Genomic DNA, 19,853 nt, shown 5'->3' with positions numbered 1-19,853 from the left:
TAATTATGATGCCACGGCAATAAGCCCAATAGCCCGTAACAGTAAACTCTCTAGTTTACCGTTTAATACGGTATAGCGTAAATATCTCATCACACTGTACCGAGGGAAAATACCTTATGCCACCACAGTTTAATGAAATAAACACGAAGCCCGCTCGCAGAGACAGAAAGAGACAGAAAGAGAGAGGCTGCTTAGAGACGGAGGGAGATTTAGAACAGAGAAACAGGTACTAGCAGTGGGCGGAACTAATGAATTTTACTCTCTCTCTTTCAATATACGTTTCTAGGGTTTTTCATTTTACTGGTTTCATTTCTTTCGTTTTATTTTCTTCTATTTTTGACTTGCATTCTTAGAACCTCTAAGATCTGAAATTATTAATGTAATTCCATGTAAAGGAGAAATATTTGTTCGATATAAATTTCCTGTTTAAGACAATGCGTAAAAACATTTGAATTAAGCGTGTTTTTGTACTAGCAACTAAATGGATACTTAGAAATTGATGCAAAATGTTATGGGTTTCATGGGTGTTACTCGTCAGTGTTTCGACGGGTGACGTGGCTGCCATTAAGTTTTTCAATTATAATTTAATTCAGTGCTGTTTCTTGGAAATGAAGGTACTTTTGTCCCATTTCACTTTATTAGGTTTCCGGGATATGAAAATTTGGAGTTTTGAATTTGTATCTTTTTGGTTTTAATTCTGTGTCATTTAGTTTTATTGAATTGGATTCTTGTGTTTGCAGGTTCCATTTGGCTGATTTGTCAATTACGAAAGGAGAGGGTGAATGTGTCTTCAACTAGTTATATTCTGGCATTAATTGTACTGGATCATTATGAGTAGTACTCCTAAACGATCTCATGAAGAGGGTGGTCATTCCTCTTCTTCGAAATATCCGCAAGAAGATACAGGTGTATATCCGAAGCTAACAACTTCAGGGGTCTCGAATGAATACCCCAATGTCCCCTATGAGATGGCACAAGATGCTCGAGTGAAGATTTCTCGTAGTGAATCTCGTGATTCGGATAGAAGATCACCTTTGCATTCCATGTATCGGATGCCATCTTCTTCTTTGCATGATTCGCAAGTAGATTCTTATCCACCAGCTTCAGAAAGCAGGCCGGAATCAAAAGATTCCAAGGACAATCCAAGAATGGATAGCAGGGAGCTTTTTGGTGAGGCAAAAAAGGATGCACCTATTAAGGGTGATAAGGATGCAAGGTATGATAGTAGAGGAGATGACAATAAAGAAGTGAAACATGATCGGGAGAACCATACTGAATTGAAGAGTGATGTGAAGGAAGAAAAGGATGGCCATGGTGCTACAGCTAGTCATGTGAACTGGAAAGAGTCAAAGGAGTACCTTCGAGGAAAAAGATATCCTGAACCACCTGGTGGTGCCATGGATTCTTGGCATACGTCACGTGGTAGTTCTCAAGGTCCAGTGGAGGTTGGAAAGGATGGCTCAACAGTTGAAGACAAGGATTACTCTGAGTCCTATGAGGCTATGGGGGAGAACAAAGTTGATTTGAAAGGTGAGGATAGATTTAAAGATAAAGATAGGAAAAGGAAGGATTCAAAACACCGGGAATGGGGAGATAGGGATAAAGAAAGAAGTGATCGTAGGAGCAGCAGTATGCAAGTAGGTAATAGCAGTAGTGAGCATAAAGAATCAGGAAGGGAAGAGAGAGAAGCAGAGAAGTGGGATAGGGATAGAAAGGATCTTTCAAAGGACAAGGAAAGACCAAAAGAGAGGGAAAAGGATCATACTAAAAGAGAGTCATGGAATAGTGTTGAGAAAGAAGGTGTACAAAATGAGAAGGAGGTGGGAGATGGATCTCTCAGAGTGCCACAACCAGAGCAGGAAAATCCGTCTTCGGAGCAGAAGAAACCAAAAGAGTTTGATGGCTGGAAGAATATTGATAGGGAAGCTAGAGATAGGAGAAGAGAAAGAGAGGCTGACATTGAAGGAGATAGACCTGAAAAACGCAGTAGATGTTATGACAAAGAATCTGATGATGGATGTGCTGATGGTGAAGGGGGTGCAGAAAGAGAAAGGGATAATTTTAATTATGGAGTTCAGCAGCGTAAGAGGATGCTTAGGCCGAGAGGTAGCCCTCAAGTTGGAAATCGTGAGCCCCGGTTTAGGTCCCGTAGTCAAGATAATGAAGGGTGTGTTTCACATTTTCTTCTCAGATGCTCCAATTTCAACCATTTTTAACTTAATAGTCGAAATTGCATTATTTTGTATGTGTGGAAATGGAATGTGCCCCAACACATCCATCGTTACTAAACAAATTATTATTTACAATGGTGCATTTAATAACCTGGGCAGAGGAAAAAATAATCCTTCCGATTCAGAGATTTGTTCTTCTGTTTATTGTATATGAAGAAGATTAAGTTGGATTTAAGATGTTTATGATTTATCTGAAGTGTTTGCCTGATTGTTTTGGTATTACTAAGGTTCTCTGTGATTTATTTGAATTTTATAATGAGCTGAGGTTAGGACAAACATTTTTTTATAAGCTTGGAAAATTGCAGCTAGTGGATGCCTGAATCCTTGACTCTTTTAGAAACAACATCATTTAGGTTGTTTTCCAACATTCAATTTATAAAGATAAAGGACTAGAATTGATGATTTTTTATCATGAGCTCTAGATGAGGATGTTTAGCTGAATTTATTGACACTGTAGCATTTATTTATGTGTCATGTGCTACAATGCTTGTACGCCCTACATCACTTGTTCTATTAGTGATTTTTTTCCCTTTGTCCAATAAATGCTATTTCACCAAGTATTTGTTATTGACTTGTTTGTTATAGTCATAAAAATACTTTCCTTGACTTCACAAAATAAAAGTATTGAAATTGATTCAGTATCTTCATACAATAAATGGATTTTTATTGTGTGGCACCAAATCTAATAACTTACCTTTCTTGTTTTGATGGAACCATTTCTATTCCTTTTTTACATGTGTGGCTTACCTCTCACTGATCATATTTCTGCTTTCTTGCTTTTGCAGATCTCAAGGTAAGCTGCAATGTCTCTCATCTCAAGCTCAAACTTTATGTGCTTGTTTTGGTTGACAGGAACTTGTGACTCAGGAAAGTGATACTGTTCTGGGAAAAAAAAAAATCCTTTTGTCTTTAGGTTTTAACTTTGTTTCAGGGCATATCTGCGTGTGGATAATAACTGCATTGCCATACACATTCGGTTCATTTGTTCATGCGTCTGTTGATTTAGTAATTGCAAACTATTATGAGGGTTGTATTTCATCCTTTTATTTCAAAATTCCAAGATTGTTCTTTTCTGTGTTTGCTTACAGTGTTGTCTTCTCCGAAGTATATATTTTAGTAGCTATGACCTCATAGGGTTGTACTCTTCCTACTTGCTGCGAAGGTGGGATTCTTAATGTGTCTGCCTTGGCCTAGTATGACAAGCTTTCCCCAGTTGGAACCCAATGTTTTTGGAAAAATCGGAAACTCCAGTGAAGTCTAATATATTTAAATTTTTTTAAAACCTCTGAATTCTCTATTTCACGACTATTGGAGATGTAATTATTTCAGACTTGACATTTTTATTAGTTGTGAGCAGTTTAGAGTTCTCACTAATAATGCAGGTGAAATTTGAAGACTGTAAGTCTCTTGAAAAACGAAATGTCTCCCTATAATTGGTAAAGATTGAGATACTATTTTCAACTACTAGTTTAATTCCTTTTATTTGCTCTCTCGAAATTGCGGAAAAAAATTATGCACGGTTTTTGTCATTTCTTGCATTATTGCATCATTGCATACGAAGTGACAGGGGTTAATTCAAAACTATTGATATGTGGTGGAAATTGATCATCTGGTGCTCAGTGATGGAGCAGAAAACTTTTAGCTTTCGAAGTTAGATGAATTTCCTTTTCCCCATGTAGCTGTTTTAGTTTACTTCTTTGCTGGTGTTTCAGGTAAAGCTGAATTATCTTCTGTTGTTTATAAAGTTGGTGAATGCATGCAAGACCTGTTAAAGTTGTGGAAGGAGTATGAAGCATCTCAAGCTGATAAAAATGGTGAAATTGTTAACAATGGTCCCACTCTTGAAATTCGGATACCTGCTGAGCATGTTACTGCTACAAATCGCCAAGTAAGATCATGCTACTTCACATTATTCTGAAGTGTTGCTAGTTATAGCCTTACATATCAAATTCCATTTGTCTGGAAATGTGTTGATAGCAGTTACAACAGCATATTTTGTAACTCTACTTCTTAGTTATGTAAGTTCATTATGTTTAGGTCAGAGGCGGTCAGCTATGGGGAACCGATATATACACAGATGACTCTGATCTTGTTGCTGGTATGTGAGATCTATAGTTGATCTTGGTGTATTGTCTTTGCCTCACTGTTTTTGGCATATGAGATCTATAATTGATCTTGGGTTATTGCTTTCCAGTTCTCATGCACACAGGTTACTGTCGTCCCACTGCATCTCCTCCTCCATCTGCTATTCAAGAGTTGCGTGCCACAATCCGGGTTTTACCTCCACAAGATTGTGAGTGAATATAATGCCACTAAATTTTCTTTATATATGTTGCTAACGCTAATAATATACTGTAGCTCCTGTCGTATTCTACTTTGTCTATGTATATTCTGTTCCATATAAAAATCTTATTCAACTTTAGCTGTTCATGAGCAAATGTCACATGTATGTGCCAACTGATGTTTAAGGGTAGTGTGGCTATCTTCAGTTTGAGTTTACAATTAGTGGAAAAGAAGCTGAAATTGATATTTTGCTGTTTTTCTGATTTTCTAAAGTATTTTAGATCTTGACTTTTGTTTGGACTTGATGGTTATAGATTGTGTCTACATTTCTTAAGTTGTATCCAACACCTTGTGCCAAAACAAAACACAATCCTCATGTGTGTTCACAATTAGTAAGAAAAGTGTGTTTGGATAGACTGTGGTAGACAACTTGGGAGACAATTTTATGTCTCTGTTTGCAGAAGTCTTATTCCTGGATGACACTTCCACAGTCCTACTTTGTCGATATGGAGAAGTAATGTGCTGAATAATGCAGTGCATTATTCTTCTCTATGCTTATCATTGGCTTTCAACCCAATAATAGTTATTAGAGAATTCGAGCTGAGTTATTGACTGAAGCATATTCGGAAGCTGATTAATTTTTCTTTATTTAACTAGTTGTAACTTATGCTCACTTTTTATCTCTTTGCACTTCTGCAATTCCCATCACAATGTTTGTTTTACTTATGTGCATTTTAACAAGGCTAACCTCCACTAGCTTTGTTAGGTTACACATCTGAACAAAGAAATAACGTACGTTCCCGTGCCTGGGGGGCTGGAAGTGGTTGTAGTTACCGTGTTGAGAAGTGTTGCATTGTGAAGGTGACAAACTAGTTATCTCTGCCTTTTTCTGCTTCAGATGTCTCATTAATGATGCTTCATTTTTTCGTTAAAGATTGGATGGTTGCATGGATTGATGGAGTCGGAATTCAATCAATAATTCTAATTTTTTGGACTTAAAATGCCCTTTTCTTTTGCATAAAAACTTTAGCAAGTGCTATTGAGTTGGTAGAAGTTAGTAGCTTACAGGTTGTTTAACACTTTTTAATAGTTATGCACATATGAATTTCTGTTTTTTAAATTGCAGAAAGGAGGTGGAACTATTGATCTAGAGCCTTGTCTTACTCACTCATCAACAGTGGAGCCTACCCTTGCTCCCATGGCAGTGGAACGGACAATGACTACTAGGGCTGCAGCATCGGTATCACTCAGCTACTTATGTTTGTTGGGATTGCATCAGTGGATGACTTTCCATTATATCTCTCCATTTGTCCTAGTTCATTTAAATCTTTAATTAGGGTCAGAATTGGCAAATGTAGTGTGTTCATTGTGTATTCAACTTGGTAGATTGTCAAATAACACCTGGCATGGTGCACCTGGAAAACCCTCTTTGTCTTAATGTAGCTTATATACAGAAGACTTTCAAAGCCACCGAGTTAGGCCAGCTCTGAAAACCATCTGTCTTAAACAAAGCTTCTAAATGATTGTCAGATAACTTGGACTGCAAAGACAATTATGTTTTGAATCACATATTCTTGTGTAGCACATGTGGGTATGTGTGAGCATTTATGTATATGTTTTGTTTGTATTAAATAACAACTGGCTCGCTTTATGTTTTTCATTCTTCAGAATGCATTGAGGCAACAAAGATTCGTGCGAGAAGTCACAATTCAGTACAACCTCTGCAATGAACCTTGGTATGCATATAATCTTCTTTTTCATAATTTCTAGCATGCATTTACGTACATATATCAGTTTATTGTTGGAAAATTTGTTTGAATGTTTATGTGCACAGATAGTTGGGACTTTGTGACCTTGCTTTTCTCAGCATTACAGTTAGAAACAATTGAATATACCTGATAATTGCTTTTCTTGGTTTTTATTTATTTATTTATTTTTTGAATCCCTTCGATATTCAAGTGTTCTGATACTAATTGATCTGAATGCCCGCAAACTTATTCAGGATTAAGTACAGTATAAGTATTGTTGCTGATAAAGGTCTGAAGAAGCCCCTTTATACATCAGCACGTTTGAAGAAGGGGGAAGTTCTTTATTTAGAAACACATTCTTGCAGGTAGTCTTCCTATCTTGTTATTGACATAAATTGTTTGCACAGGTTGTTTGATTGTCATTTGGGATTTTGGAACATGATATTTTGTTTTAATAAATTTGTTATGTAATTGTTTTCTATATGCCTCTATTCTGATGTTATTATTGTCTTATTGCTCTTTTGTTCTTAATGCTACATAGCACCAATGATCAAATTAAAGAAACTATACTGAGATATGATCACATATTTACATCATCATGTGATTTCGTGGAACATTGTAATAAGACAATTTACAGATCAGATGCATTAAACCTGAACTTAACTGGAGATGCTAAGTTCCAAATTTAAGATCCGGAAGCATCCTAGTGAAGTTTCCAAGTTGATGGAATAGGATTAGACTTTGCTTTTATGAAGAGCTGCATATAGCTTTGAAGTTCTGCAGTCTGCTTGTTCCTGTTGGTCTTGGGGTACAACTTTCTCAATTCTTTTTTTTTTTTAATTAACTGATAGGATTTTCTCATTTCATATCTGTTATGAATGAAACTAGTCACTTGAATTAAAGTCTCTTGTCATTTGTTTGTGTAAGAAGAAATGATTTATAGCCTCAAATCAGAATAATTTTCTGGATTTTGGAATCTCTAAAGTACATGTGGCAATTTCTTGGTGATGGTTTGTATTTTCTGATCTTTTAAGTTGTTATCTGCAGGTATGAACTCTCTTTTGCGGGAGAGAAGATGGTTAAAGCTGTTCCAGCATCTGAATCACATGATACAGAGACAGAAAAGTCTCAAAATCACCTTTTACATTCCACAAATGGGGAAAAGAATGATGGTGATAATATTATGACTGATGTTTTTCGTTGGTCTCGTTGCAAGAAGCCCCTTCCTCAAAAAGTTATGCGTTCCATTGGGATCCCACTGCCTCCTGAGCATGTGGAGGTACTTCATCTCACTTGTTTCTTTCGACATCATTGCATGTTTAGAACTAAAACGAATGGAGGTTCATCTTTGGAACTTGGAAGCACTCCTGAGTTGCCAGAAACTTTGTATTGATGAGTGCTTGGTATCTACTTCCACTTTGCATTCTCCTATTGCCCATCTCAGCATAGGGCATGTTGGTCCAACTTAGCAAAATTGCATCTATTTTGCCTATCCAGTTAAATTTCCACATGTGCAATCATATATGCATATTGATGTAATATTTTGCATAGCAAACATGCATGGTGGGCCTAGCTTGGTATATAAATCCATCTGTTCTGTACATTGCTTAGAAACGATGTAGTTGTGGTTCTTTTGTCTTCTATTTGAATTTTTTTTCTTGGACAGGTAATAGAAGAAAATCTTGACTGGGAGGATGTGCAATGGTCACAAACTGGCGTTTGGATAGCTGGGAAAGAATACACCCTTGCACGGGTGCATTTCCTATCTAAGGATTGACAGTTGTGCCTGTCTCCTTGTATGTACAATTTTTTTTTATCTTGGTTTGATGTGTGAAACAGAACAACTCCTTGTAAGAATGCAATGCGAAATGACGTGTGATTAGAATATCTCTCTCACACTCGCTAATCGCTATTGACATTACATGTGTAATTATGGAATGTAGTTAATTATTTCATGAGTAGACTAGTGGATATCCAAGTTCACCAACTTCAGCCTTCTCAGAACTTTAGAGCGGAGGTTCTTGATTAGCAGAGTTTTTTTTTTTTTTGATTGGTTTTTTTTTTTGGTTGGGGCGGCGGGTTTTGGAATAAAGGCAGAAGAGAATTAGTTGTTGCATAATCTTGTAGATTATTTGAAAAGCAGAAGGGTGGCAAGATTGGTAAGGTAGGTGTAATGTCATAGGTGCTGAATTGATTTTGAACAGAACTGTGAATGTAATGTAGTCTTTCTTTTGGATTAGTACTGAGATTTTGGAGATTTTTCTGTTTCATACATGTAATGCCGTAGAATTTTTACTAGCCGGTGACGGTGAACAAAGACCATGAACAATTTTTTTTTGAAAAAATGAGAAATACGATGGATTATCATTCTATTTAAGATTGAAGTGTTATAATTTTAATTTATAATTGTTGTAGAAAAAATATTGTAATTATGAAATAAAAGTTAATAATACGTAGTAAATATAAATTTTAAAAAATAAGTTTATATAATAAAATTTTCATCATACAAATGAAAAATTATATCAACATATTTTTTAAGTTATAACAGTTAATATTTATCAAACACTTTAGTACTGTAACTTTTAAACTATTACCTAATTTTATTTCCAAAGAGACCTTATGAGGAATATTTATAACAAGACAAATCTGCATTGATTTAAAATTAGATGACGTTATTAAGAATTTATTGTCTAATGACATTTTGCCTTGATAAAATGTACGAACAAAAAAACATGCAGATAGCATAACTAATATTTCTGAAATAATTTCGGAAGAAAGGTACTTTGATCTCCATTTGGGTCTTGTATTTTTTTGTTTAATTTTTATGATGCTAATTCTTTAAAAAAAAAGTAGAGAAAATGGGAAGGAGTAAAAAAAGGCAAACGCATATTTACGTGACTTTTCAACATACTAAAAGTGATTATTTGATATGTATATAATTTATAATTGATATCAATATTGTGATATTAGTTAGGATTAATATCATTCGTATCTAATTTTCGTTTATTAATATCTCCCTTGGTTTCTATTCAATTAATACATTTGCAACTCATCAATTTACCCAAAAAATAATTTTGTTTTACTACTTGAAAAAAAAATGGTAATAAATAAAGACGGGCTGTCAATGGCAGTTGAGTTTTGACCACATTCATTTGATATATTAAACTTTTAAGAGAAGAAATATCTAGAGTTGACAATATAGGTTCTTAGGTCGTATTCGTGTTGTATTAAATTTAAATTGATTGAAATACTACTTATTTAATATTATATCAAAATATTAAGACGCTGATATGATACAAAAAATAAATAAATTCTTCAATAACCCGCTTTATATATATATATATATATATATATATTTATATCTACTAAAATATTACTCATTTACACTATTGAATTTGTAAATATATACATATACAAACAATATTACATATCGATATTATAAAACATATATGTCTATCAATATTTTACATATTTACATTATTGAAATTCTAAATTTATATAAAATTTTATAAATAAAACATTATATACATGTTCATCATTTAAAAAAGAAAAAGAAAATAATGTACAATATTTAAAATTTATAACAAAAACCTATAAATTAATTTAAAATAAAAAATATAACCATATTATTCTTTTAAATAAATAAATCAAAAACTTTAGCCTCAACTCAATTCGAAAAAAATATTATATCTACTCAGATCTAACACATATAAAAATCGTATCAAATTAAATGACTCGTACCTATTTATTCACCTAGTATTCATATCAGATAATTAAGTGTGTCAAATTTTACCGGCTCTAGGAATATCACTCCCGGCCTCCGGGTCCTGCTGGGTAAGAAGATTTATTCTCTTCATATAGATATTATTAATTCAAAGTGAAAAACAGTGTCTATTTTGATTTTCGCAAATACAATGCTTTTCCATCTGTTTGAAACGGAAACCCACTAAACCCTAATTTGATTCTCATTGCAACGGAGCATAACCTACATGTCTGAATTGTGAGTTTCACTTTCTTTTACCCTTTTACTCGGGTTTGAGTTTGAGTTTACAATTAGTGAAAAAGAAGCTGAAATTGATATTTTGCTGTTTTTCTGATCTTCTAAAGCATTTTAGATCTTGACTTTTGTTTGGACTTGATGGTTATAGATTGTGTCTACATTTCTTAAGTTGTATCCAACACACCTTGTGCCAAAACAAAACACAATCCTCATGTGTGTTCACAATTAGTAAGAAAAGTGTGTTTGGATAGACTGTGGTAGACAACTTGGGAGACAATTTTATGTCTCTGTTTGCAGAAGGTCTTATTCCTGGATGACACTTCCACAGTCCTACTTTGTCGATATGGAGAAGTAATGTGCTGAATAATGCAGTGCATTATTCTTCTCTATGTTTATCATTGGCTTTCAACCCAATAATAGTTATTAGAGAATTCGACCTGAGTTATTGACTGAAGCATATTCGGAAGCTGATTAATTTTTCTTTATTTAACTAGTTGTAACTTATGCTCTCTTTTTATCTCTTTGCACTTCTGCAATTCCCATCACAATGTTTGTTTTACTTATGTGCATTTTAACAAGGCTAACCTCCACTAGCTTTGTTAGGTTACACATCTGACAAAGAAATAACGTGTGTTCCCGTGCCTGGGGGGCTGGAAGTGGTTGTAGTTACCGTGTTGAGAAGTGTTGCATTGTGAAGGTGACAAACTAGTTATCTCTGCCTTTTTCTGCTTCAGATGTCTCATTAATGATGCTTCATTTTTTCGTTAAAGATTGGATGGTTGCATGGATTGATGGAGTCGGAATTCAATCAATAATTCTAATTTTTTGGACTTAAAATGCCCTTTTCTTTTGCATAAAAACTTTAGCAAGTGCTATTGAGTTGGTAGAAGTTAGTAGCTTACAGGTTGTTTAACACTTTTTAATAGTTATGCACATATGAATTTCTGTTTTTTAAATTGCAGAAAGGAGGTGGAACTATTGATCTAGAGCCTTGTCTTACTCACTCATCAACAGTGGAGCCTACCCTTGCTCCCATGGCAGTGGAACGGACAATGACTACTAGGGCTGCAGCATCGGTATCACTCAGCTACTTATGTTTGTTGGGATTGCATCAGTGGATGACTTTCCATTATATCTCTCCATTTGTCCTAGTTCATTTAAATCTTTAATTAGGGTCAGAATTGGCAAATGTAGTGTGTTCATTGTGTATTCAACTTGGTAGATTGTCAAATAACACCTGGCATGGTGCACCTGGAAAACCCTCTTTGTCTTAATGTAGCTTATATACAGAAGACTTTCAAAGCCACCGAGTTAGGCCAGCTCTGAAAACCATCTGTCTTAAACAAAGCTTCTAAATGATTGTCAGATAACTTGGACTGCAAAGACAATTATGTTTTGAATCACATATTCTTGTGTAGCACATGTGGGTATGTGTGAGCATTTATGTATATGTTTTGTTTGTATTAAATAACAACTGGCTCGCTTTATGTTTTTCATTCTTCAGAATGCATTGCGGCAACAAAGATTCGTGCGAGAAGTCACAATTCAGTACAACCTCTGCAATGAACCTTGGTATGCATATAATCTTCTTTTTCATAATTTCTAGCATGCATTTACGTACATATATCAGTTTATTGTTGGAAAATTTGTTTGAATGTTTATGTGCACGGAGAGTTGGGACGTTGTGACCTTGCTTTTCTCAGCATTACAGTTAGAAATAATTGAATATACCTGATAATTGCTTTTCTTGGTTTTTATTTATTTATTTATTTTTTGAATCTCCTCGATATTCAAGTGTTCCGATACTAATTAATCTGAATGCCTGCAACTTATTCAGGATTAAGTACAGTATAAGTATTGTTGCTGATAAAGGTCTGAAGAAGCCCCTTTATACATCAGCACGTTTGAAGAAGGGGGAAGTTCTTTATTTAGAAACACATTCTTGCAGGTAGTCTTCCTATCTTGTTATTGACATAAATTGTTTGCACAGGTTGTTTGATTGTCATTTGGGATTTTGGAACATGATATTTTGTTTTAATAAATTTGTTATGTAATTGTTTTCTATCTGCCTCTATTCTGATGTTATTATTGTCTTATTTCTCTTTTGTTCTTAATGCTACATAGCACCAATGATCAAATTAAAGAAACTATACTGAGATATGATCACATATTTACATCATCATGTGATTTCGTGGAACATTGGAATACGACAATTTACGGATCAGATGCATTAAACCTGAACTTAACTGGAGATGCTAAGTTCCAAATTTAAGATCCGGAAGCATCCTAGTGAAGTTTCCAAGTTGATGGAATAGGATTAGGCTTTGCTTTTATGAAGAGCTGCATATAGCTTTGAAGTTCTGCATTCTGCTTGTTCCTGTTGGTCTTGGGGTACAACTTTATCAATTCTTTTTTTTTTTTTTAACTGATAGTATTTTCTCATTTCATATCTGTTATGAATGAAACTAGTCACTTGAATTAAAGTCTATTGTCATTTGTTTGTGTAAGAAGAAAATGATTTATAGCCTCAAATCAGAATAATTTTCTGGATATTGGAATCTCTAAAGTACATGTGGCAATTTCTTGGTAATGGTTTGTATTTTCTGATCTTTTGAGTTGTTATCTGCAGGTATGAACTCTCTTTTGCGGGAGAGAAGATGGTAAAAGCTGTTCCAGCATCTGAGTCTCATGATACAGAGACAGAAAAGTCTCAAAATCACCTTTTACATTCCACAAATGAGGAAAAGACTGATGGTGATAATATTATGACTGATGTTTTTCGTTGGTCTCGTTGTAAGAAGCCCCTTCCTCAAAAAGTTATGCGTTCCATTGGGATCCCACTGCCTCCTGAGCATGTGGAGGTACTTCATCTCACTTGTTTCTTTCGACATCATTGCCTGTTTAGAACTAAAACGAATGGAGGTTCATCTTTGGAACTTGGAAGCACTCCTGAGTTGCCAGAAACTTTGTATTGACGAGTGCTTGGCATCTGCTTCCCATCTCAGCATAGGGCATGTTGGTCCAACTTAGCAAAATTGCATCTATTTTGCCTATCCTGTTAAATTTCCTCATGTGCAATCATATATGCACATTGATGCAATATTTTGCATAACAAACATGCGTGGTGGGCCTCGCTTGGTGCATAAATCCATCTGTTCTGTACATTGCTTAGAAACGATGTAGTTGTGGTTCTTTTGTCTTCTATTTGATAACATTTTTTTTCATGGACAGGTAATAGAAGAAAATCTTGACTGGGAGGATGTGCAGTGGTCACAAACTGGCGTTTGGATTGCTGGGAAAGAATACACCCTTGCACGGGTGCATTTCCTATCTAAGGATTGACAGTTGTGCCTGTCTCCTTGTATGTACAATATTTTTTATCTTGGTTTGATGTGTGAAACAGAACAACTCCTTGTAAGAATGCAATGCGAAATGACGTGTGATTAGAATATCTCTCGCACACCCGCTAATTGCTATTGACATTACATGTGTAATTATGGAATGTAGTTAATTATTTCATGAGTAGGCTAGTGGATATCCAAGTTCACCAACTGCAGCCTTCTCAGAACTTTAGAGCGGAGGTTTTTGATTGGCAGAAGAGTTTTTTTTTTTTTTGGGGGGCGTGGGGTTGGGAATAAAAGCAGAAGAGAATTAGTTGTTTGCATATTCGTTGTAGATTATTTGAAAAGCTGAAGGGTGGCAAGGTTGGTAAGGTAGGTGTAATGTCATTGGTGCTGAATTGATTTTTAACGGAACTGTGAATGTAATGTAGTCTTTTCTTTTGGATTAGTACTGGGATTAGGCAGATTTTTCTGTTTCATACATGTAATGCCGTAGAATGTTTAATAGCCGTTGACGGTGAACAAAGACCATGAATAGTCTTTTTTGAAAAAACGAGGAATATGATGGATTAGGGTCCTATTTGATATTAAGGTGTTATAATTTTAATTTATAGCTGATGTAAAAAAAAATAATGTAATTATAAAATAAAAGTTAATAATATGTAGTAAATAGAAATTTTAAATAATAATTTTAATAAAATTATTGAAGATATAATAAATTTTTCATCGTATAAGTAAAAAATTATATCAATATATTTTTTAAGTTACAGCAGTTAGTGTTTATTAAATTTTTTTGTGATATAACTTTTAAGTTGTTGCTCAATTTCAATTCCAAACGCACCCCAAGAGGAACATTTATAACAAGACAAATCCGCGTTGATTTAAAATTAGATGATGTTATTAAGAATTTATTATCTAATGGCATTTTGCCTTGATAAAATGTACGAACCAAAAAAAAATGCAGATAGCATAACTAATATTTCTGAAATAATTTCGGAAGAAAGGTACTTTGGTCTCCATTTGGGTCTTGTATTTTTTTAATTTAATTTTTATGATGCTAATTCTTAAAAAAAAAGTAGAGAAAATGGGAAGGGGTAAAAAAAGGTGAACACATATTCGTGACTTTTCAACATGCGTGATTATTTTATATGTATATAATTTATAATTAATATCAATATTGTGATATTAATTAGGAAGTTTAATATCATTCGTATCTAATTTTCGTTTATTAATATCTCCCTTTGTTTCTATTCAATTAATACCTTTGCAAACACATCAATTTATACAAAATAATTTTTGTTTTACTACTTAAAAAAAATTATGGTAATAAATAAAGATGGGCAGTCAATCACAGTTGGATTTTGACCACATTCATTTGATCTATTAAACTTTTAAGAGAAGAAATATCTAAAGTTGACAAAATATATTACTAGGTCGTATTCATGTCGTATTAAATTTAAATTGATCGCAATACGATTAATTTAATAATCGTGTCAAAATATTGAGATTGTAATATGATATAAAAAATAAATGGGTTATCACCAACCCACTTATACGTGTGTGTGTGTATATATATATAATCTACCAATATTATAAAATATATATATCTACCAAAATATTACTCATTTACACTATTAAATTTTTAATTATATACCTATACAAATAATATTATACATTAATATTATAAAACACATATATCTATTAATATTTTACATATTTATACTATTGAAATTCTAAGTTTATATAAAATTTTATAAATAAAACATTATGAATATATTTATCCTTTCAAAAAAAATAAAAAAAAAAGAATAATATTCAACATTTGAGTTTTGATAACAAAAATCTACAAATTAATTTAAAATAAAAAATATAATTATATCATTTTTAGATAAATAGATCGAGAACTTTAATCGGAAAAAAATTATATGCGCTTAAACCCGATATATTTAATAATCCTAAGAAATTTAATGACTCCATACTTATTTATTCACGTAATATTCATGTCTGATGATCAAGTGTGTCAAATTTTACCGGCCCTAGAAATATCTCTCCCGGCCTCGGGGTTCTGGGTAAGAATTTATTCTCTTCATATAGATATTATTAATTCATAGTAAAAAACAGTGTCTATTTGATTTTCGCAAAAACAATGCTTTTCCATCTGTTTGAAACGGAAACCCACTAAACCCTAATTTGATTCTCATTGCAACGGAGTATAACCTACATGTCTGAATTGTGAGTTTCACTTTCTTTTACCCTTTTACTCGGGTTTCATTTATTATTTTAATTTGTCTTTTCTTGAATAAATGTATCAAGAAACTAGGGTTTATATCACTAAATTAGTTCATATCCTGTTTAATTGAATAAAGTAAATTAGCACCGCTGTCTGTATTAAGCTGATTAATTCAAAATATTCAATTGGGTCAATTCTTGGTAAAGTCTGAATCACCATAGATTTCTCCGCCTTCTTTGTGTTTGGAGTATTAATTGTCTATGTAAGTAACGCATTCATAGGCTCTGAAATTTCAAGTTACAATATTTTAGATTGGAGAAATATTTGAAAGAATGTGTTGGTAAAAGAGATCATTGAAATTATGAGGATAATGAAGCTGGTGTCAACTTATCTGGAAATGATATAATCTCTCAAACTAAGTTGAGTAGTTCTTTTCCAGTGATTCTTTTTGTGTTGGAAGTTTGTTACTGGTTCATGGCTTTTACGTGGTTGGCCATTTGCCTTGCTTCGTTTCAAAACCATCTGTGTTTATGAGTGCTTTATTTGCCATTGGACTAGGATAATTTCATTATAGAGAATTGGAATGAATATGGGCTTTATTTTTATTTTTGAATGAAGAAAGTTGGGCTAAAAGTACTTGATTGTTGATATGTATTAAAATTTAAGGGCATGTCTATTGATCCTAGTGCACCAATGAATTACGTGGAAGAGGATGCTACTTCGGGCTCTGGAGATGATGGTAACATATTAGATGGACACAACAAGCGCCAACCTGTGACTCCTTCAAGTTCTGGACGTCGCAAGAGAAATCGTAAGGCTGCTGGTGATGCAATTGTGGAAGCAATGCTAGAAATAGCTGCTGCTTCAAAAATGAGGGCTGCTGCAATTACGAAGAATGAAGAACGATTTTCGATAAGCAAATGCATTAAAGTTTTGGATGACATGCAAGGTGTTGATCAACGAATTTACTTTTTTGCGTTGGACTTATTTGAGAACCCCAATGCGAGAGAAACATTCTTATCTCTTAAGAGTGAGAAAAGGTTCCCGTGGTTGCAGAGGAAGTGTAATGCTTCCTCTAGTTGAATAGTTTTAAGTGACATGAATAGTCTTGTACATTTTAATTCCAAAGCTCTGGTATGATCATAGTTTTGCTGAGAACTCACATCTGTAATTAGTTCGACTATAAGTTATTGCTTTTTATTTGGTCGAAATATTATAATTATAAATGATAATTAGAGGGTCAGCTTTTTATTCCTTGTTTCATTATTGCTTGTGTTTGAAACTCACAAGTATTTATTAGATTGCTTTCTGGGCACTCACTCTTTATATTAGTTAGTTGCATTTTGTTATGTATACTGCATTTGATTCTATTTCTACAGATTTGTCTGGTAGCATGGATGATTATGACTTAGAATTGGATCAGATGGAATTAGTTGCTGCAGCTGCTGGCTTCTACTACTATAACAGCATAGTCAAGCAACCTCAGCGTGGTATCTCACCCAGTGGAAGTGGATTTATGACTCAAGTTCTAGAAGGACATGATGATATATGTCGGCAAATGTTTCGAATGGATAAACACGTTTTCCACAAATTATCTGACACACTTAGACAGAGAGGCATGCTACGTGATACTTCTGGTGTTATAATAGAGGAGCAACTGGCAATTTTTTTGAATATTGTGGGTCATAATGAGCGTAATAGAGTAATCCAAGAGCGGTTTCAGCATTCAGGTGAGACCATCAGCCGGCATTTCAATAATGTTTTGAAGGCAATCAAGTCACTGTCGCGTGAATTCTTGCAGCCCCCACCACAGACCACTCCTCCAGAAATTCTCTGTAGTCATCGGTTTTACCCATATTTCAAGGTTTATATCTAATCAGCTTTTTTCTTATATTTTATGCACATTATTGTTTGTCATTCACTTTATTTCTTCAACTCAGGATTGTATTGGTGTCATAGATGGTATGCACATCCCTGCACATGTCCCGGCAAAAGAGCAATCGCAATTTCGTAATAAGAAAGGTCTATTATCACAAAACGTGTTGGCAGCATGTACATTTGACCTACAGTTTATATTCATTTACCCAGGTTGGGAAGGCTCTGTTGCAGATTCACGAGTGTTAAGGGCAGTCTTAGATGATCCAGATCAGAATTTTCCTCACATTCCAGAAGGTTCTTCTAAAATAGAGATGTTGCAAAAGCATGCAACTTATTGCACATATATACTTGGTTTTTCTTCTTTAATACTTATGATTAAGTCTTCAATGTTTCAGGAAACTATTACCTGGTTGATATGGATTACACAAACACAGAAGGATTTATTGCTCCATACGTAGGAATTCGGTATCACTTGCATGAATATAGGGGTGCTAATAAATTGCCTAGAAATGCAAAGGAGCTGTTCAATCATCGGCATTCATCACTAAGAAATGTCATTCAGAGGTCATTTAACGTGCTGAAAACTCGATTTCCTATTCTCAAACTTGCCCCTCAGTATGCATTTCATATCCAAAGGGATATAGTTATCGCTGCCTGTGTTCTACATAATTACATCCGACGTGAGGAAAAAAATGATTGGTTGTTTGCTACTGTCAATGGGGAGCCAGAGGAAGAGATGCCTTATTTTGAGGATCAATTTGACATGCAGTTAGCTTCTTCTATGCAGGAGCAAATTGCTTCAGCAATGCGAGAATCAATTGCAGCGGCTATGTGGAATGATTTCATAAACAAATTGGATCAATGGTGATTTGCAAAAGCCGGACTTTATAAGTTGGTACTGATGCTGTACATTTTTTGTCCTCCTCTGTTCAGAGTAATTTATCTTAGGCTTGAGATTTCCATTTTGCTACCAATCGATATGGTAGTGTAAAAGAATCATTTGATTTGAGGACATTTGCCACCTGGTTTTAGCTCTCCCCATATTTTTTCGAAATTATTTATGGGAGGAAAGTAAGGAATTTTGGATTGATTCTGGCACTACAGTTTGATGATTCATGGATTCAGATTTTGCATGGATAATGATTCTGCTTGACATACCGCAAGCTGTTGTGGCTGAAGCTGAAAGCCAGCAAAGAACGTTGCTAGTCGTTGCTTCCCTCAACACAATTATGTTGGTGCTACACCACATTCATTTTCCTCTGTAAATGATGATTATTTTTATCCTTGTGTCAAGAGTTACAAGAGTGCCCATTACCAAATTCTAGTCTAGTTGTGACGTTCATTTTAATTAGTGCCAAATTAAATAGCTACAATTTTTGAAGGTGCCATATCGTTTTCCTCTTTTCTTTTGAATTTATGAAGTACAAACATGGCATATGTGTAGAAAATTTTACAGTGAAAAAGTACTGTTAGATCATCCTTACAGTTAGCCTTGGAACGGAGAGATCACATAAAAGTTCAAAATATGTAATACTTCAAAAATTTTCGATCAACACCCGTTAATTTATTTATTTAAAATAATGAACATAATTATTTTTAATACTGTATAAAGCAGTCCCGTTAATCTTTTGCTCCTTACTCCGGTCACCTAAGATTTTAATTTCGATAAACTCACTTTATATAATCAATTTTGAAATTTATTAGTACCCCTGCCTCTAGAATCTTGCATAGTTGATAAGCTTGGAGATATTTTTTAAAAATCCTTTATGTTTGAAGAAAATTTACTAGAATTGACAAGTTTCATTAGTGTACATTTTAGTCAGTGAACGCCATGAGAAATTCTTAAGTGCTCCTGAAGCATTACTCTCTTTCCATTTACTGATTGCCACGTGTATACTTCAATCAATTTTGATAATATGCATAAATATGTGATAAATAGTGAATGGATGAGTAATAATGTTGCAAAATTATGAAAGATCTTCTCAAATGGATGGGTGTTTTTTTACAAGCTTTTGAACCAAAAACTTAGAAAGAGTTATTAATTAAAAAAATGACCTTCTTTTTCTTTTCTTTTCCTTTTTTGTTAAAAATAAATTAAAAAAGAGAAAGATATGAAATTGTGAAGGAAAAAGAAAGCAAATA

General features: G+C 33.9%; 3 protein-coding genes and 1 long non-coding RNA gene across 12 annotated transcripts; 3 read left to right on the top strand and 1 right to left on the bottom strand.

The window, feature by feature from the left end:
* The first annotated feature begins 58 nt into the window (after nucleotides 1-58).
* On the top strand, nucleotides 59-8,521 carry LOC102613595 (uncharacterized). Its single transcript, XM_052445100.1, has 11 exons — nucleotides 59-226; nucleotides 741-2,169; nucleotides 3,920-4,119; nucleotides 4,269-4,329; nucleotides 4,426-4,524; nucleotides 5,281-5,375; nucleotides 5,641-5,754; nucleotides 6,183-6,250; nucleotides 6,517-6,627; nucleotides 7,310-7,541; nucleotides 7,929-8,521. The coding sequence occupies exons 2-11, from the start codon at nucleotides 831-833 to the stop codon at nucleotides 8,037-8,039; spliced, it is 2,430 nt and encodes an 809-aa protein (XP_052301060.1). The 5' UTR covers nucleotides 59-226; nucleotides 741-830; the 3' UTR covers nucleotides 8,040-8,521.
* On the bottom strand, nucleotides 7,338-13,126 carry LOC127903837 (uncharacterized). The gene is made up of 2 exons (XR_008056714.1): nucleotides 12,983-13,126; nucleotides 7,338-7,400 (listed from the first exon to the last, which is right to left on the bottom strand). It is a non-coding gene; the product is annotated as an uncharacterized LOC127903837 (long non-coding RNA).
* Nucleotides 9,952-13,787, top strand: LOC102613892 (uncharacterized). Of its 2 annotated transcripts, XM_052445099.1 has the most exons (7): nucleotides 9,952-10,096; nucleotides 10,866-10,959; nucleotides 11,225-11,338; nucleotides 11,767-11,834; nucleotides 12,100-12,210; nucleotides 12,892-13,123; nucleotides 13,494-13,787. In XM_052445099.1, exons 3-7 carry the CDS (start codon nucleotides 11,297-11,299, stop codon nucleotides 13,602-13,604), a joined length of 564 nt encoding a protein of 187 aa, XP_052301059.1. In that variant the 5' UTR covers nucleotides 9,952-10,096; nucleotides 10,866-10,959; nucleotides 11,225-11,296; the 3' UTR covers nucleotides 13,605-13,787. The 2 variants fall into 2 exon arrangements, with proteins under 2 accessions (XP_052301059.1, XP_024951860.2); XM_025096092.2 differs by lacking the exon at nucleotides 10,866-10,959 and having other exon boundaries at nucleotides 9,968-10,096.
* LOC102614193 (uncharacterized) lies at nucleotides 10,103-19,099 on the top strand. 8 transcript variants are annotated; one of them, XM_052445096.1, is made up of 6 exons: nucleotides 15,547-15,672; nucleotides 16,500-16,782; nucleotides 17,213-17,697; nucleotides 17,774-17,855; nucleotides 17,943-18,005; nucleotides 18,107-19,099. In XM_052445096.1, the coding sequence occupies exons 1-6, from the start codon at nucleotides 15,571-15,573 to the stop codon at nucleotides 18,577-18,579; spliced, it is 1,488 nt and encodes a 495-aa protein (XP_052301056.1). In that variant the 5' UTR covers nucleotides 15,547-15,570; the 3' UTR covers nucleotides 18,580-19,099. The 8 variants fall into 8 exon arrangements, with proteins under 8 accessions (XP_052301058.1, XP_052301057.1, XP_024951884.2 ...); XM_052445095.1 differs by having other exon boundaries at nucleotides 17,922-18,005; XM_052445098.1 differs by lacking the exon at nucleotides 15,547-15,672 and adding an exon at nucleotides 10,103-10,262 and having other exon boundaries at nucleotides 16,520-16,782; nucleotides 17,774-18,005.
* Nucleotides 19,100-19,853: the final 754 nt, after the last annotated feature.

Source organism: Citrus sinensis, chromosome 7 (assembly GCF_022201045.2).
Source record: "Citrus sinensis cultivar Valencia sweet orange chromosome 7, DVS_A1.0, whole genome shotgun sequence".
Classification (NCBI taxonomy): domain Eukaryota; kingdom Viridiplantae; phylum Streptophyta; class Magnoliopsida; order Sapindales; family Rutaceae; genus Citrus; species Citrus sinensis.
This window is presented reverse-complemented; position numbering and strand designations above follow the sequence as displayed.

What these genes read in the sequence shown, in the direction of transcription:
- LOC102613595 (XM_052445100.1), top strand. Translation starts at nt 831, where the DNA reads ATGAGTAGTACTCCTAAACGATCTCATGAAGAGGGTGGTCATTCCTCT. An exon ending in TTACTGCTACAAATCGCCAA is followed by an intron (nt 4,120 to 4,268) that starts GTAAGATCATGC and finishes CATTATGTTTAG; the next exon opens with GTCAGAGGCGGTCAGCTATG. An exon ending in CTACTAGGGCTGCAGCATCG is followed by an intron (nt 5,755 to 6,182) that starts GTATCACTCAGC and finishes TTCATTCTTCAG; the next exon opens with AATGCATTGAGGCAACAAAG.
- LOC102613892 (XM_052445099.1), top strand. Translation starts at nt 11,297, where the DNA reads ATGGCAGTGGAACGGACAATGACTACTAGGGCTGCAGCATCG. An exon ending in AACCTCTGCAATGAACCTTG is followed by an intron (nt 11,835 to 12,099) that starts GTATGCATATAA and finishes CAACTTATTCAG; the next exon opens with GATTAAGTACAGTATAAGTA. An exon ending in TGCCTCCTGAGCATGTGGAG is followed by an intron (nt 13,124 to 13,493) that starts GTACTTCATCTC and finishes TTTCATGGACAG; the next exon opens with GTAATAGAAGAAAATCTTGA.
- LOC102614193 (XM_052445094.1), top strand. Translation starts at nt 15,571, where the DNA reads ATGACTCCATACTTATTTATTCACGTAATATTCATGTCTGATGATCAA. An exon ending in AGTTTTGGATGACATGCAAG is followed by an intron (nt 16,783 to 17,212) that starts GTGTTGATCAAC and finishes CTATTTCTACAG; the next exon opens with ATTTGTCTGGTAGCATGGAT. An exon ending in GGTTTTACCCATATTTCAAG is followed by an intron (nt 17,698 to 17,773) that starts GTTTATATCTAA and finishes TCTTCAACTCAG; the next exon opens with GATTGTATTGGTGTCATAGA.